Raw genomic sequence first — 14,956 nt, forward strand, 5'->3', positions numbered from 1 at the left:
TCTATTTTTAGTTTCTGGTTTGATTAGTATTTCTTACTTGTTGTTAGCATATAGTTTTTAGTTTTTAGTTATTTATTGGATTGGTTTAGGTCTTTTCTTACTTGCTGCAGTCATGTAGTTTTTGGTTTTTTTGTTGTTTTGGGATGTTGCTTACTAGGTGCTGCATTGCAGTTTATAATTTTATTTTATGATTTTATTGGTTTTGGTTATTTCTTACTAGTTATTGGCATGAAACTTTGGGTTTTTAGTTGCTGATTTGATTGGTTTAGGTCTCTACTTGCTAGCTGTTATTATGTAGTTGGTTTTTAGTTGTGTTAGGATGTTTCTTACTAGGTGGTGTAGTTGGTAAAGTTGTGTTTCCTCCGATTACAAAGAGGCCAGTTGGAAGACCGTCAACGAAGAGGATCAAGTCTTTTGTGAAAGGTATAAGGCCATTGAAATGCAATCAGTACGATGTTGCATGCCACAACATGAAGACTTGCAAGACAGTGATATGAACATCCCTTTTTAGTTTATGATGTAGAGATAATTCTATAAATTTTTAGACATGTGCTGCATTGCCGTTTTGTACACACTACATTGCAGTTTCCATTTAATTAGAGTTGTTGTTTATGTAATTGTAGATATTAGCATATTGTTCTAACAATTTTGTTTTGAGATCATAACTTAACCAATATGTAGTGAGTGCTCGTCGATTTTCAGAGAGTGAATTTTTAAACAGTGTATCTGTGAGGTTTGAGTTTGTGAGTTATTTTTCTTTAAGTATGGGATGAAGGAGTTGGATGTTTGTGGGAAGATGGAGCAGTTGGGAATGTCGTCGTGGGCATGAATTTTGGTCGTTGTTGTGGTGTTAGGGAGCTTTGGCATTGTTGTCATTTAATGTGGGATTTTTGGTTGCGTTGCTATCATTTTGGACGTGGGAATGTTAAATGTGGACAACTGTTATTGAGTTTAAATGAAAAGGGTGATTTTATTATTGGCACCCCACAGTGGCTGATCCAGGATTGGAAAGCCAATTGGGCGGAACTTACATACTAAACTCGACGGTACGAGTGAATTTCATTAATAATCAGAAAAAGATACACCTAGTCATGGGGGCATAATAAGCCTTACCCTCAAATACATCTATACATAAATACAAGCTTAACAACAAAAACAAAAATCACAAGTAAATGTAATACAAAACATCACTAGTTAAACCTAAAAGTTTACCCTGCGAGACTTAGAAGTCTTAAATTCCTCAATTATCGATGCATTAGTGATACTATTAGCAAACTCTCTTTCAATGTGGAAGGTCATGCAATCAACAAGAAACTCATCAGCTATGGTGCTTCGAAGCCGATTCTTAATAATTCTCATACATGAAAAAGCTCGTTCCGTTGTTGCTGTAGAAACGGGAAGAGTCAACACCAACCGAATCAACCTGTTGATCAAACAATAGTTCTTTACCAAACTTGTTTCCACTAATTGTTGACATAAATGAGGAAGAGTGTTGGTTTCCTTAAAGCAAGGAAGGTGATGTACATCATTTTGAAAATACCTCAATTCTATTTCCAAATCTTTCAACTCATTTGGAAGGAAATCAGCAGGATAAAATTTCTCAGCAAGTTTACATATATGCTCAATATTAAATGACTTGAATGAATTACGAGGATCCAATGCTGAGCTAAGAATAAGAAGTTCAACTGTTTGCTATGGAAATCTATCATTTAACTCCCTTAACATGCAATCTATAACATCATTGAATACATCAACGCGATAGTAATGCTCAAATGTAATAAAATCTTTTTGTTGACAAGAACGATGTGTGCCCGTCATATAACGAGCACCCATATCAGGAACATCAACACCATGTAGTTCACAAAATGATACCACACTACAAAATAAATCATCCCAGCCATGTACCCTCATATCTTGAAGCTGCATTTTTGTGTTTTCAACAAACTTTAAAGCACTTACAATGTCTTGAGTTTTGGTCTGAAATACTTGACAAAGAAAATTGGTCAATCCCATAATTTTTATCCATCAAAACCAATGAAAACACAAACTCGAAAGACATCATAGCAATATAGTTACTCTCAGCATCGCCACGAAATTGTTGGTTAGGTCCATGATCATTGATTTCTTGAAGAAGTAATTTAGTCTCTTTAAATAAACACAACAAACTTGTAATAGAGGCATAATGAGAGCCCCAACTAGTGGCTCCAGCTCGTTTCAAACTACGAGCTTGATTAAGTCCTCTGCCTATCTCAAGTTCTCCAGAATCCAACAACCCATTGAGTTCAACTTTTCTAATTAAGTTTAACTCACTACGGTGCTTAGCAGAGGCACTAACAAAATTCACAATGTTAGTCAACATTAAAAACAACCTCCATAAAACTTTCACATCTTTAGCTGCACCATTTAATGCCAATTGCAAGCAATGAGCAAAGCAATGCACATAATATGTATATGGACAATCTTGAAAAAATAATCCTTGTAAGCCATTCCATGAACCACGCATATTACTAGCATCATCATACTCTTGACCACGCATGTTTTCCACTAGAATGTCGTTATTACCAAGCACTTTGCATATCTCTTTTTTAAGAGTCAAGGCATTAGTGTCTACAACACTCACAATATCGAAGAAGCGTTCGCGAATAAATCCATCACAATCAACAAATCTTATAATAATAGCCATTTGTTCCTTACCGGATTCATCAATTGATTCATCAACTAGAATACAAAATTTGTTCTTCCAAAGTTCCTTACAAATTGCCTTCCTCACCTTGTTAGCAAAAATATGTAAGATTTGCTTTTGTATGTCATGCGCAATGTATTGAGCATTTTGAGGAGCCTTATCAAGGACAACTTTCTCAACTTCTATATTCATTCTTACAAAAGACTTTATGATTTCAATGAAATTGCTCCGATTAGATGAGTCAACGGATTCATCGTGGCCCCGAAAAGCCAATGCTTGATTTGCTAAATACCTAATGCCCTCTATTGTGGTAGTAAGTCACAACTGATTTTTTATCACTTGTTGCTTTGATTGCTTCTCTACCACTTTTTCAATATGAAGAGATGGAGTTTTTAAGCTAATCCACTTTTGCATAGCAAGATGATGTGGTGAATTTAACTTGCCTACATGATGTTGAAATGCACATTGATTCCCACCAATTCTCGTCCATTTTTTATACCCACAACAATAAAGGTTGGGTGTGACTGATTCATGTCAAAAATGAAATAAGGAAAACAAAATACCTTATTCTTAGCAACTGAATACTCAAGCCAAGTGAATTGACCACACCATTTTTTATTAAATTGACGAAAGTCCCGCCCTTCTAAATGGCTTGGATAATCTTCTAACTCGGGTTGACATGGTCCTAAAAGAATATATGCTCTTCGCACATTATCTTGTTCATTCACCGGATATTTGCATGTTAGACGACATAATCCTAGATCACGCTCAAGATAATTGATATTAAAATCATGATAATCATCTACTCTTTCAGATTCAATTCTTTCAACTTGAGGCTTGATAATGAGAGACTCGGGAAGATTTTGTTCATCACATATTGGAATAGATAAAGAAGAGCTAGAAGGCAATGTACTAGATGATGACCCATCATTCCTTTTCTTAAAAAAAAGAGAACAAGTTTTTTGTTCTCTTGGGATTCCGATTGTGATCCGACATAATCAAAGATAACCTATGAATAACATGTAAAATAAATAATTTAAATCAAACATACCAACAAAAAATCAAACAAATTCTAATAATAATAGCATCTCAACAATATCAACAAAGAACAAATCAAACATTGAAACATCTCAACAAAATTCCTAAAATCAAAGCCCTAATTAATTTCAACAAAATCATAAAATTATAATTCAATCTCTAAGTAAACCCTAGAATATTGAATTTTAAATTAAAACTATAATTAAAGATATATAGAAAATGAGAGAATTAGAAATTGCTTGTTGTTGTAGAAAGAAGATGACAAGATTTTGCCAAGTTGCCCACAGCCTAACCAATATAATAGTAAGATGCAGAAAATAAAAAGGGCAAAAGGAAGTTGTTGTTGTCGTCGGCTCTGTAGAATGGAATAGAGAAAAGCTATGCCAAAAGAAAAAAGACAAAAGCTGGGACCACTTTGAAGTTGGATGGGCGTGTGTGTACATTGGGTTAGCTTTTTAAGTTTTTAAACTTGGGCTGCCCATATAACATATATAGGTTTTTAAATAATAATAAAAACTTTGGATGGGCTGGCACCCACCCTGCCCTTTACACAGATTCGCCACTAGCACCCCATTATTTTCTCTTTACACCCCATACTAATTTTAAACATGAATAACCTATTTTACCGTTGTACATAATTACCATTGAGGACAAAAAAATTAAAATTGCTCACTACACTCCACATATGTTCCTGCAACCCTAGTTTGACTTTTTTTCTCAAACTATCATGTTCCTAAACCCTAAACCCTAGATTTATACGTTTATATTGGTGAAAAAATATCTTGTATTTATTCATGAAGGGTGAGATTGAAGTTAGAGAGGCTTCGAATGAGGTACGAGTTTATTTTTTAGCATTTTGCAAGTTTAGTATTTCATAATGGTCTCTGGTTGCGTTCAGCACATCAGTACCGAACGCGATAGGTAAATTCGGTGGGATGCCATCGAAACGTTGCACCTTTTTCGGTTGTGTTTAACCAGTCATGAACTTAATATTAGGTGGAACTCCACCGTAACATAGAACGCAGTTCAATGGTTCACTACCGAACTTTTACCTGCGTTTCAGTGGCATTGAATAGAAATTTATTTATTTATTCAGTAACTTATTGCCGACCACAAATTTAATGCAAGCTATTTTGATCTTACTCCCATTGAAGGTACAAAAACAAGGTGAGCCCCTACTGAAGGCAACAATGTGTGAATATAATGTGTAATGGACTATAGTGATCAATTCACAACTTATTTGGTAATTATTTGTCTGAAATCCTTTTTAGTATCATTAACGGGGTATTAATTTTCAAATTTTATCTTTAAATAATATGATTTTTATGTGTAGATATTCAATGGTAGAGATGCATTACTTAGATGGGCTCGTGCACAAGGAAAAATGAATAATATTGTCTTTGTAATTAAAAGGTCTGATTATGGAGGTGAGGGCAAGAGGAGACCTCGTGTAATACTTGCTTGTGAGAGGAACAGCAACTATAAGTCTTGCAAGTCTAGTTAGACAACTTGAAAATACCTGTAGGATATCTATATATGCCTGGAGAAGGTTAAACAAGCTAATTCGAATTTTTTGCAATAAATAATGATCAACCTTTGAAGCAGGATTGATATGAGTTATCAATCCTGAGATGTGCAAAGCTTAAAATAAAAGAACACGCAGAGAATTATTTTACGTGGTAAAACCCCACCTCTGGGGAAAATCCACAGGATTTCTCAGTCCAACTCAAATCCACTATAGAACAATGATTACAAGAAGTACTCACACACTTATCCTAGACTCATTCTAGATAATGTTTACCAACTTCTTCGTAACTCAATTTCTGTCACGGGATGATCTTCGACACTCCTTATGTTGAACGCAATACTGGCCACGATTGCTTCAAGCTCGCCGGAGGAAAACCTCCACCACTGTCTTGGTGCCCTCAACCGTATGAGTCACCGACATGCATATGAATGCAATATGAATGATTAAAGTGTTTGATGAATCACCAAGTAAAACATAGAACACTTGATGATTTATCTCAAATATATGTACAACAGCTTTTGCTTAAGAATTCTATATGCTCAACCCAATATGAAATACTATGAAAAACCAAAGAGATGCAAGCTGCTTTTATTCAAAGCTTCCTATACCTAGTCAGATGGCCGCACACGAGTACCAAACCCACTTCAATTATAACTATGAACTTTTAGCTTAATTTGGACTCTTATGAAGACCACAATTGGTTTTCCAACATGAATATTAGTTCAATATGGATTCTTATTGAAAAACGCCAACCAATCAATTTTTAATAGAAAAACAATATCTATTAAAACAAAAAACTCAAACTAGGAATCCTATAATGAATGCATGATTATGTCATGATTTACCTGAAATCAAGTTTCTCATATCGGTTAAGTCAAGCCTCGAATGTATGGGGTTGAATGAGTTGTGCCAAAACGTCCAGTAATAATTCTTCACACACTAATTTTCAACCTATGCTAGAGTCTAGGAAATGACAACACTATTTTCATACGAACACAACTGATATAAGGTCGGATGCAAATAGTGATATGAAAAAATGTGCTTGCGACACTGGTACCAAGAAATGTGGATGCTCATTCTTGTTAAAAGGTGTCAATATTAGTGATGGGGATGATTGGAAGTTGAAGGTGGTTTGTGGAGTACATAACCATCCTATTTCAGAGTATCTTCAAGGTCATTCATCTTCAAGCGGAGCAACCGCTGCACTAGACACAGGAATGCCTAAAATAGATGACACATCATCCAATGTGATGGTCATCTCACCAAAAAGCATGTGAAAGGTGTTCGTCTCGAGATGCAACCTCTCAACAAATGTAGATCCCACAATCTTATCAGCATTCCGATAAGAACACCTAATAAGTTGCTATAATCCAGACCTCTAAATGTACCATTTGAATATACCATTATTTAAATTACTCCACCAATTCCACTCACGAAGGGTGGATGTCTTCGACATGCACCTAAGGGGCTCACGTTCCTAGTTAAAAAATATATATATTAAGGTTAATTACCATGAACTAGACTTATATTCTACCTTCTATTGTCACAGTAAAACGAATTACCTGGTTATTCCAAATTGCAGCTGCTATGTGAGTTTTAAAACTCGTAAGTAAAGATGGAACAATGGGACCTACTCGAGATAGTTCAGTAGGCTCAGCATGTACCTCAACATTACTATCATGAGTAGCAGCTACATCTTCAACCCCTGTAGTATCCTCAAAGTGATCTTTCAAAGTGATCTTGGGGAGTCGCTCTCTGTGTCCTCGTTGAGGCCATGGGACACTGTCTATTAGGTCGAGATGATGAAGCCTCAGTAGTACCTCTGCGAGTCCTCTTCATATCTAAAAACAAACAATATTAAGTGTCCACTCAATAACGTATTCGGTAGATGATCACTGAAAACAGAAATAAATTCGATGGACTATCACCGGAAAAAAGAACACATAATCGGTGGACTACCACTAAAAAATCGAAATACATTCGGTAGGAATCTACCACTGAAGCAATGTAACCATATCGGTGGTAATCCACCGAAACTAAAATCCAGTTTTGTAAAACCAGGTTCAAACTATACACCCACAACGTTGAAATCAAAAATCAAAATCAGACTTTGGCTTTTCAAAAGTGAAATCAAATGTAGGCTTAATCAACACTTAGAAACGTAAATATAGAAATCAAAATTGAAATCAAACCTTGGCTCTTCGAAGGATTTGTGAAAACTTGACAGAGATGGGTTCGGGTTTGCAGAGATGGGCTGTGCGATGGGGTTCGGTGGTTTACAGAGATGGGTTTGATGGCTCTGTTTCAAAGATGGGTTCGGGTTTGCAGAGATGGGTTGTACGATGGGGTTCGGTGGTTTGCAGAGATGGAGGTTCGGTGGTGAGCAATGATGGGTTCTGTGATGGCAAAGGGATGAGGTGTGTGATGGAGGTTGTTGTAAATCTGATGGGGTGTGTCTGCAAGAGGAGGGAATTTTCGATGGGGTGGGGCTTGATATCAGATGGGGTAGGGTTTGATATCAGATGGGGTGTGTCTAAAAGAGAAGGGGGTTTTCAATGGGTGATGTATGGTATGGGATGGGGTTTACACAGTGAGTTAGGGAATGTGGTTCATGAGGGCAATTTAGGGAAAGAAAAGAAAGGGGGTTTAATGAGTAATTCTAAATTTTATTAAAATTCAATGGGGTGTAAAGAGCAAATAATGGGGTTCATATAGAATTACCCTATATGAAATAGTAAAATTTGGCAATTTAATAATGGCATCTTTTGTAATTTTGAGATTTTTTCAATGCATGATTGTAAAATTAGAGCTTTTTTTTAGGCATTGAACTTATGTAAATTAGGTGAAATTAGATTCTTATCTTTCATATTAGTAAACTATATAGATTTGAAAATAACATCTACATGGATTTGAAGGAATGAAGAGAAATGTCAAAATTGACATCCCATAAATCTTCATGTCAATTGTTAAATAACATCTTTTTTCTACCATAGGCGTCACAATTATTTACTCATGAAGTTTTATTGATCATATGTGCCCATGCAACCCGCGTATTTACCAGGACGTTGCTTGGATCATTATACATAATGCCAAGTTTTTACACTTCTGATGTTGGGTTAAAGCTGCTCATTTCCATCAATGGAGTGTTAGTTGGATGTCTTTGATGTACTTCCAAGTGGTCTTGGGTTTAAGCCCCATGATACTTGTGTGTGTGTTTTCCCCCCTCCCCCTTCCTAACTTCGGCCAAAAAAACAAAACAAACAAAAAAGCTGCTCATTTCTAGCCCTACGCCTATGCCCTAGGTTTTGGATGCGGGGAAACTAGTAAACTATATGTTACTGGTTAACCAGAGGAATTATTTTACATATATATTATATATTATTCAAATCACATGTAGAAGCGTAACCTCTTTCATACCATGTTATACGGCCAAGAGCTTTAAGTCTATAGAAGATGAATTGAAGTGAAAAAGGAAGTAACAAACAGAGATCATCCAATTCTGTCGGATAGATAGGGATTGAAGGTAGATGCAGAAATGGATTGAACAAGGCTTCATTAGTAATGCAGCTTCAGATTCTATTTGGGCTTGTACTTGAGGTGGACTTTTGGCATCAACAACAGCCGCTTGGAGAGAAAAGAACTACATTATCTCAATCACTGCTCGGCCAACAATGTTTCCCTTGTTCAAATCCTGGAACGCATCGTTCGATTCCTCGAATGTGTACTTTCTAGAAACAGCATTAGTTAAATCAAATACACCTGTTTCTGCCAACCTCACAACCTTAGGAAGATCCTGCCTTGCCCTTCCTCCATAAGATCCAATGATTTGTATCTGTTCATTGGCAAACAAGTAAAGATGTTAGCTGAAATGAAACAGAGCATTCCTAGACAACTTGAGCTTAACTCAGCTCTTCCAAAAAGAAACATAAGACCAAATCTGGATTCAATGACACATGGGGATTTGAGCTAATTTTTTGGTCTTTTAGATGCAAGAGGAAGTAACTGTTTAGAACAGAAGGAAAAATTGAGGGTCAACCTTACATTATTCCTTTTTGTTCTTTCATCATAAGGCAATATTTTAAGCTGTAAAACCTCATGTTCTTGAAATCTGAAATGGACCTACATAAATGCAAGACTACAAATGGAATCTGAAAGATCAAGCAAGTTACTTACTAGTTACTACATAATTTCTTGCAAGTGTTTCCCCAAGATTTCTCAATTCTCTTATCGTTCCTATAATCTTATCACAACTACACCTAATTACATTCACCTAATAAATATTGATGTGGTGCCACAAACATTATATCATATGCCAAAGATTGAAAATCAATTCAGTATAATACATCATTGATAATACTCACCTTTCTACGAACAAGACGATTTATATCTACTTCCCCAACTGAACCACTTTGTGCAAGCCCAATCATTACAGCTTTTCCTCCATCTTTCACACTTTGTACACATTGCAAAAAAGTCTGCTATTTAAGTTGCTGATTTATATTAATTTTATTGTTCAAACATGAGAGCTTAGTACGTGAAACATGAGAGCTTAGTACGTTAGCCATGAGAGCTTAGTACGTTAGCCATGAGGGTTTAGTTCGTTAGACATGAGAGCTTAGTACGTTAAACATGAGAGCTTAGTACGTGAAACATGAGAGCTTAGTACGTACTATCAACAGGTTGAACTGCTGATCTTCGGATCTATTTCACCAACCAGGCATCTCAAACTCCGTATCCCATCTAATGACTAATAGACAGGTCCTTGTTTAAGGACCTTATTAGAAGATGACTCATTTATTATGGTTGGCTCCATGGAGTAGTTTAATATAGTTTGTGGGACTGCGTACTTGAAACACCACAAAGGAAGCCACAAAAACAAATTATCGACATCATAATGAGCACAAAATACCTGTGTACTTGAAGTACCATACCAATATTGTATCAAATCTCACTAAGAAGAAAGATAATTTCTTTAAGTTGTTACCATTATTTTGCCAACAGCATCTTCTTTAGCCGCATTTATTGCATGAGTAGCACCAAATATCTTGGCTTTCTGCAGTTTCTCATCTTGAACATCCACAGCAATAATATCAGAGGCACCAAACGCTCTTGCTATCTGCAAACAGCTGTAGAACATGATATAGTTATAAAATCTTTATAATAATTTCATGGGTGGATGAAAGTAAAACGGGCATTAAGATTTAAAAAAAACCCACCCAAGATAAAGCAAAAGTGCCTAGCCTTGTATGGATGAAATGAGAGACAGTTAAAAATTAGAAAATAAATACATGAATAAAAGACGTACCATCAACCTGACATGGATCCCAAAAGAGAACTTTCAGAGATTAAAAGGAGATGGAAGAAGAGAATGAAAAGAGAAGAAATTGGAAGAGAAAGAGAGAGAGACAATGATGGATAAATTGTCCAAAATTTATGTTGCCGTGACCTGCTTGTCCACAGATTGTAATCTTCTTTTCATTAATAGATTGCGTTTCTTCTCAAAAAGAAAAGGAAAATTATAAGGCCTAGAAAGGAATTTCCATATCTTGGTGTTATAGTATCTGCCAGCAAAAGCTTTGAACCTAATATGAGGTTACACAAGGAGTAGCAATTAAGAAAGTCTGAAATGATGCCCCATAAACATCGATTATTTCCTACATGGACACTTATGTTTGTATACATTTTATGCCTTCCAGGTGGAACTTTCTACCACAAAATAGTACATGCTTCTATCCATTTTTATTCTTATAACACACACCTCCAAAGAGACAAATTAAACCAAGTTTTATAAATACAAAAATTTGAACATACAGGTCAATAAACATACAAATTTACTTGAGTACAAAGTTTACCTTGATCCAACACCCCCAATTCCAATCACAGCAATTGAATCCCCAGGACGCACCTCAGCTGCATTAGCCATAGCACCATAAGCAGTAAATACTGCACATCCTAAAATTGCAGACTCTGTGTATGGCAATGACTTCGGCAGAATAGTCAATCCATTTGCCGGCACAACACAGTACTCAGCAAGGCCTCCCATACTATACATGTATACTGGTTTTCCTGCACAGCATATAATACCTTTTAGTTATCAAACAACGAAGGTGTGTACTCTACATGATTTAATCCAACCTTATCAAAACAGGAAAAAGAGACCTCCAAGGAGGATGAATCTTGGAACACATAACATACATGTCAGGCATATGTGCAAACGTGGCAATCAAGATGAAAGATAATTTGAATTGAAAGAACATTTCTACTTTTTTCATTCAACTTCTGCTTTCTTTCTGGGGAACAATGGCCACATTCTTTCGATTATTCTTCCCATAACGGCACAAATGAAAAATCAATATTCAAAATTTTCAACATAGAGAAAACCTGATTTTTGCTTACAGCAAACAAAATTCGGATTAAACCATTTTGTCATATTTCTTTTTTGTTTTTTGAAAAGAAAAGGAATGTAAAGCGAAAATTAATAGTAGCTAGCATATTTTTATCACAATCTTCATAGACATATTCTCTTTTCTATTTTTCTTTATAGTACGTGTCTGGAATTAGCCAAAAACAAAAAACTACGGATCTTGTATACTACCTATACAAAAGGCGAGGAGAAAAATGCCATCACAGGTAAAGATTCTAAGTGATAGTTTAAGGAAACTTTGCTGCTACATGTTGAAGGGATTCAACTTAGTCAACAATAAAGTTTGGAAAAGAAAATGACACTGTTAATCATAAAGATCAGAATGAAAGACCTGTTCATTTCCAATCCCTTAAGCCCTGCATTAGAATTACGGATACTAGAAACAACCATTTATATATGGCTATTAAAAGTTCAACAGACTGACAAAAACAAAGGAAGAGAGAGAGAGAGAGAGAGAGAGAGAGAGAGAGAGAGAGAAGAGCATGCTTACCACTGCTGTGGAGGAATAGCCGAGTCTCACCATCATAAAGGGTCCCTTTTGCACGGTTATAGGCAAAGAAATCCTCACATAAATCATCATGGCCCTTTTCTCAATTCAGTGACCAAAAAAAATCAACTATTTGATACACACTTTTCTCCGAAAACGAAATGGTAACTACGACATTTGTAGAGCAGTCAATAAACTATTATTGATAACAACAGATTGGAGAGAACGATCAAAGTAGCATCTCTGAGTAGTATTACCTTTGAACAGTAGGAACAGTTACCACAAGGCATGATGAAAGCTCCAATAACACGAGATCCAATTGGTAATCTGAAAAATCAAGAAAATGAAACTAATAATCCACAAAGCCGACATCCACACACACACACATACAAGTGTAAACCTAAGATATCGGCCAGCCAAAAATGTACACAACTCCTCACATCCTCTACTGGACTTTTTTTTGTTAGTCTATAATTTCCAACCTCGCAGTTGGATTAAAATTATAATATGCTCTTTCCTCATCTATTGAGCATGTCAAATGTCAAATCAAAAACTATCGGTTACTTCATACTTCTTTTTCTTATCCACAAAACTTTCAGTTTTCAAAACTAATGGTGCATTTGGATGACTGAGTTTAAGTTACTATGAAATTTCAAAGTAATTTTAGAAAATGGAATTTAAAATTCTGGAATTTGTAAAGTTTCTTGTTTGGTTAATCTATTAAGGATATGAGATTTAAATACGTGTTAATGGTGCTGGTGGTGGTAATTGTGTTAATGGTGATACTATTGGTAGCGGTGGCATCGGCGATGGTGCTAATGGTGGTGGTAGTGATGGCCATGGCAAGATGGTGATAGTGGAGTGCAGGTAGAGGTGGTGGTGGTTGTAGCCTTTGTCTCAAAACTATAATTGTCTTGTATTCTGGAAATGATACCTATTTAGGTGGAATTTAAAGTAGAGATTTACGAACCGCGAATTCTGTTTCTTTCCATGTAGAATTTATACACTCATACCAGGAATTAGTACATGTCATTTCAGAAATCTTGACTTTTGTATAAATTCCAAGTTTATGTTCCCATCCAAACACACCGCAATGTGATGGATTTACCACGACCCTTCTGACTTGTATTTGTGAAATATCAAATCTAACGGTGAGTATAACTGCAAATTAATCCCATAAAAGAATTATAGTAGTATAAAAGTTTCAGACTGGTGTCAATTGATGTCTACACTTGTTTTTTTCATTTGGTGATCTAGATATCTACATTTATGAGAGCAAATTTATAGAACACCATTAAAATTGTTGTGATCTAAATGAAGGGCACCTTGCTATTGTTTTGGTATCTGTAGCCGGTCCATGTTCGACAACCTCACCAGTTATCTCATGCCCCACGACACAAGGGCTAGCAAATGGAAGCTCACCTTTCATAACATGGAGATCAGAGTGGCAAACTCCACAGGCTACAACAAGAAAAGAAAACAGTAACAATATCAGACAACATTTTGTGAAGAGTAGTGAACACATGAGAAGTGCATCCACAATTTAGTGAAAACCGAAAAGGAGCAAGAAGGGACGGAGAAGAAACCTATCATTGGCTAAAACAAAAAAAAGGTCAAGTGAGAATTTACTTGCGGAAAGATTAGAGAATTGAAATGGCAACACCCAATACATAGAAAAGGCAATCAAGCTTAATTAAGAATGCTCATACATCACATTTCAACAAATCATATTCAAAGCTCCAACGTCTATGGCGCATTATCAGCCATCCACATGTGGTTCCGATTTTCTTTTTCTTTCTTTGGCCAATCATCTTTAAAACAAAAAAAAATTCTGGGTATTTTCATCAAAGAACTATAAATTAATAAATAAAAAATAAGTCAAGAATCAAAACCAGCATGACAGATTCAAAATCAATCACTGAAAGGTAAACAGGGAAATGAGGAACAAATGATAATAACAATTCCAAAATCCAAAGACGAGAGAGTTTGAAGTCATATATAATATACCCTTGGTTTTGAGGAGAATTTCACCGGATTTGGGGCGAGGGATGTGAAATTCCTCGATGGTGAGAGGTTTGTTAGGTTCCCTGAAGACAGCTGCCCTCATGGAAGAAGGCAACCCCCCACCACCACCCAGTGAGGCAGAGTGAAACCACCTGCTGCTGCTACTCTTACTCGTCTTCCCAATGCCATCAAATTCAAATTCAAGCTTCTTGTTGTTGTTGTCGTCGTCGTTTAGGCATTGACCCACCAACGACGACGATGATCTGCTGCTGCTAGTCTTTTGGCACAACCAAGACCAACCAGAGGAAGAAGTAGACGAGGAGGAGGAGGAGTTTGAGGAGACAAGTCTTTTGGCGATGGCACTGCGGATCATCATCTTTCTTTGTTTATTGGTTTCTTTCTTTGTTTCTCTCTCTCTCAATCTGAATACTCAAAAGTGTTGAACAAAACAGACAACAGTAGAAATAGCAAGGCAGATGGGATGATGCTACTTGCTTGCCAGGGATAGCTCGCCAGGCGCGAAGATAGTGGCTTACTTTTTTAATCGAAATTTAGAGAAGAGGGGAAGGAAACTATTTTATAACAACTTTTTCTTCCATATTAAATTAACCATCTCTTCTCTCTCCTACGTTGTAACTTTCATGTTTTTTTTTTTATATTATACAAGGAAATTGAAAGCATCCTAATCCGATGGGACTAACACGTGGAAGGATAATCTTTCAATGGAAAAAAAATAAAATAAAATTAGTGTACTAATCACTGAAGTTATTTATTTTTTATGCAAGCATAAAA

General features: G+C 36.0%; 2 protein-coding genes across 2 annotated transcripts; both read right to left on the reverse strand.

Moving 5' to 3' along the window:
* LOC109948746 (zinc finger MYM-type protein 1-like) lies at positions 1,090-2,875 on the reverse strand. Its single transcript, XM_020562455.1, has 4 exons — positions 1,960-2,875; positions 1,541-1,685; positions 1,213-1,423; positions 1,090-1,125 (listed from the first exon to the last, which is right to left on the reverse strand). The coding sequence occupies exons 1-4, from the start codon at positions 2,873-2,875 to the stop codon at positions 1,090-1,092; spliced, it is 1,308 nt and encodes a 435-aa protein (XP_020418044.1).
* On the reverse strand, positions 8,585-14,722 carry LOC18780486 (alcohol dehydrogenase). The gene is given in 8 exon segments (XM_020562738.1): positions 8,585-9,081; positions 9,611-9,775; positions 10,234-10,375; positions 11,102-11,315; positions 12,164-12,257; positions 12,418-12,487; positions 13,486-13,621; positions 14,168-14,722. Coding segments are annotated over 8 exon segments (1,386 nt in total). The 5' UTR covers positions 14,541-14,722; the 3' UTR covers positions 8,585-8,889.

Source organism: Prunus persica, chromosome G4 (genome assembly GCF_000346465.2).
Source record: "Prunus persica cultivar Lovell chromosome G4, Prunus_persica_NCBIv2, whole genome shotgun sequence".
NCBI classification, from domain to species: Eukaryota; Viridiplantae; Streptophyta; class Magnoliopsida; order Rosales; family Rosaceae; genus Prunus; species Prunus persica.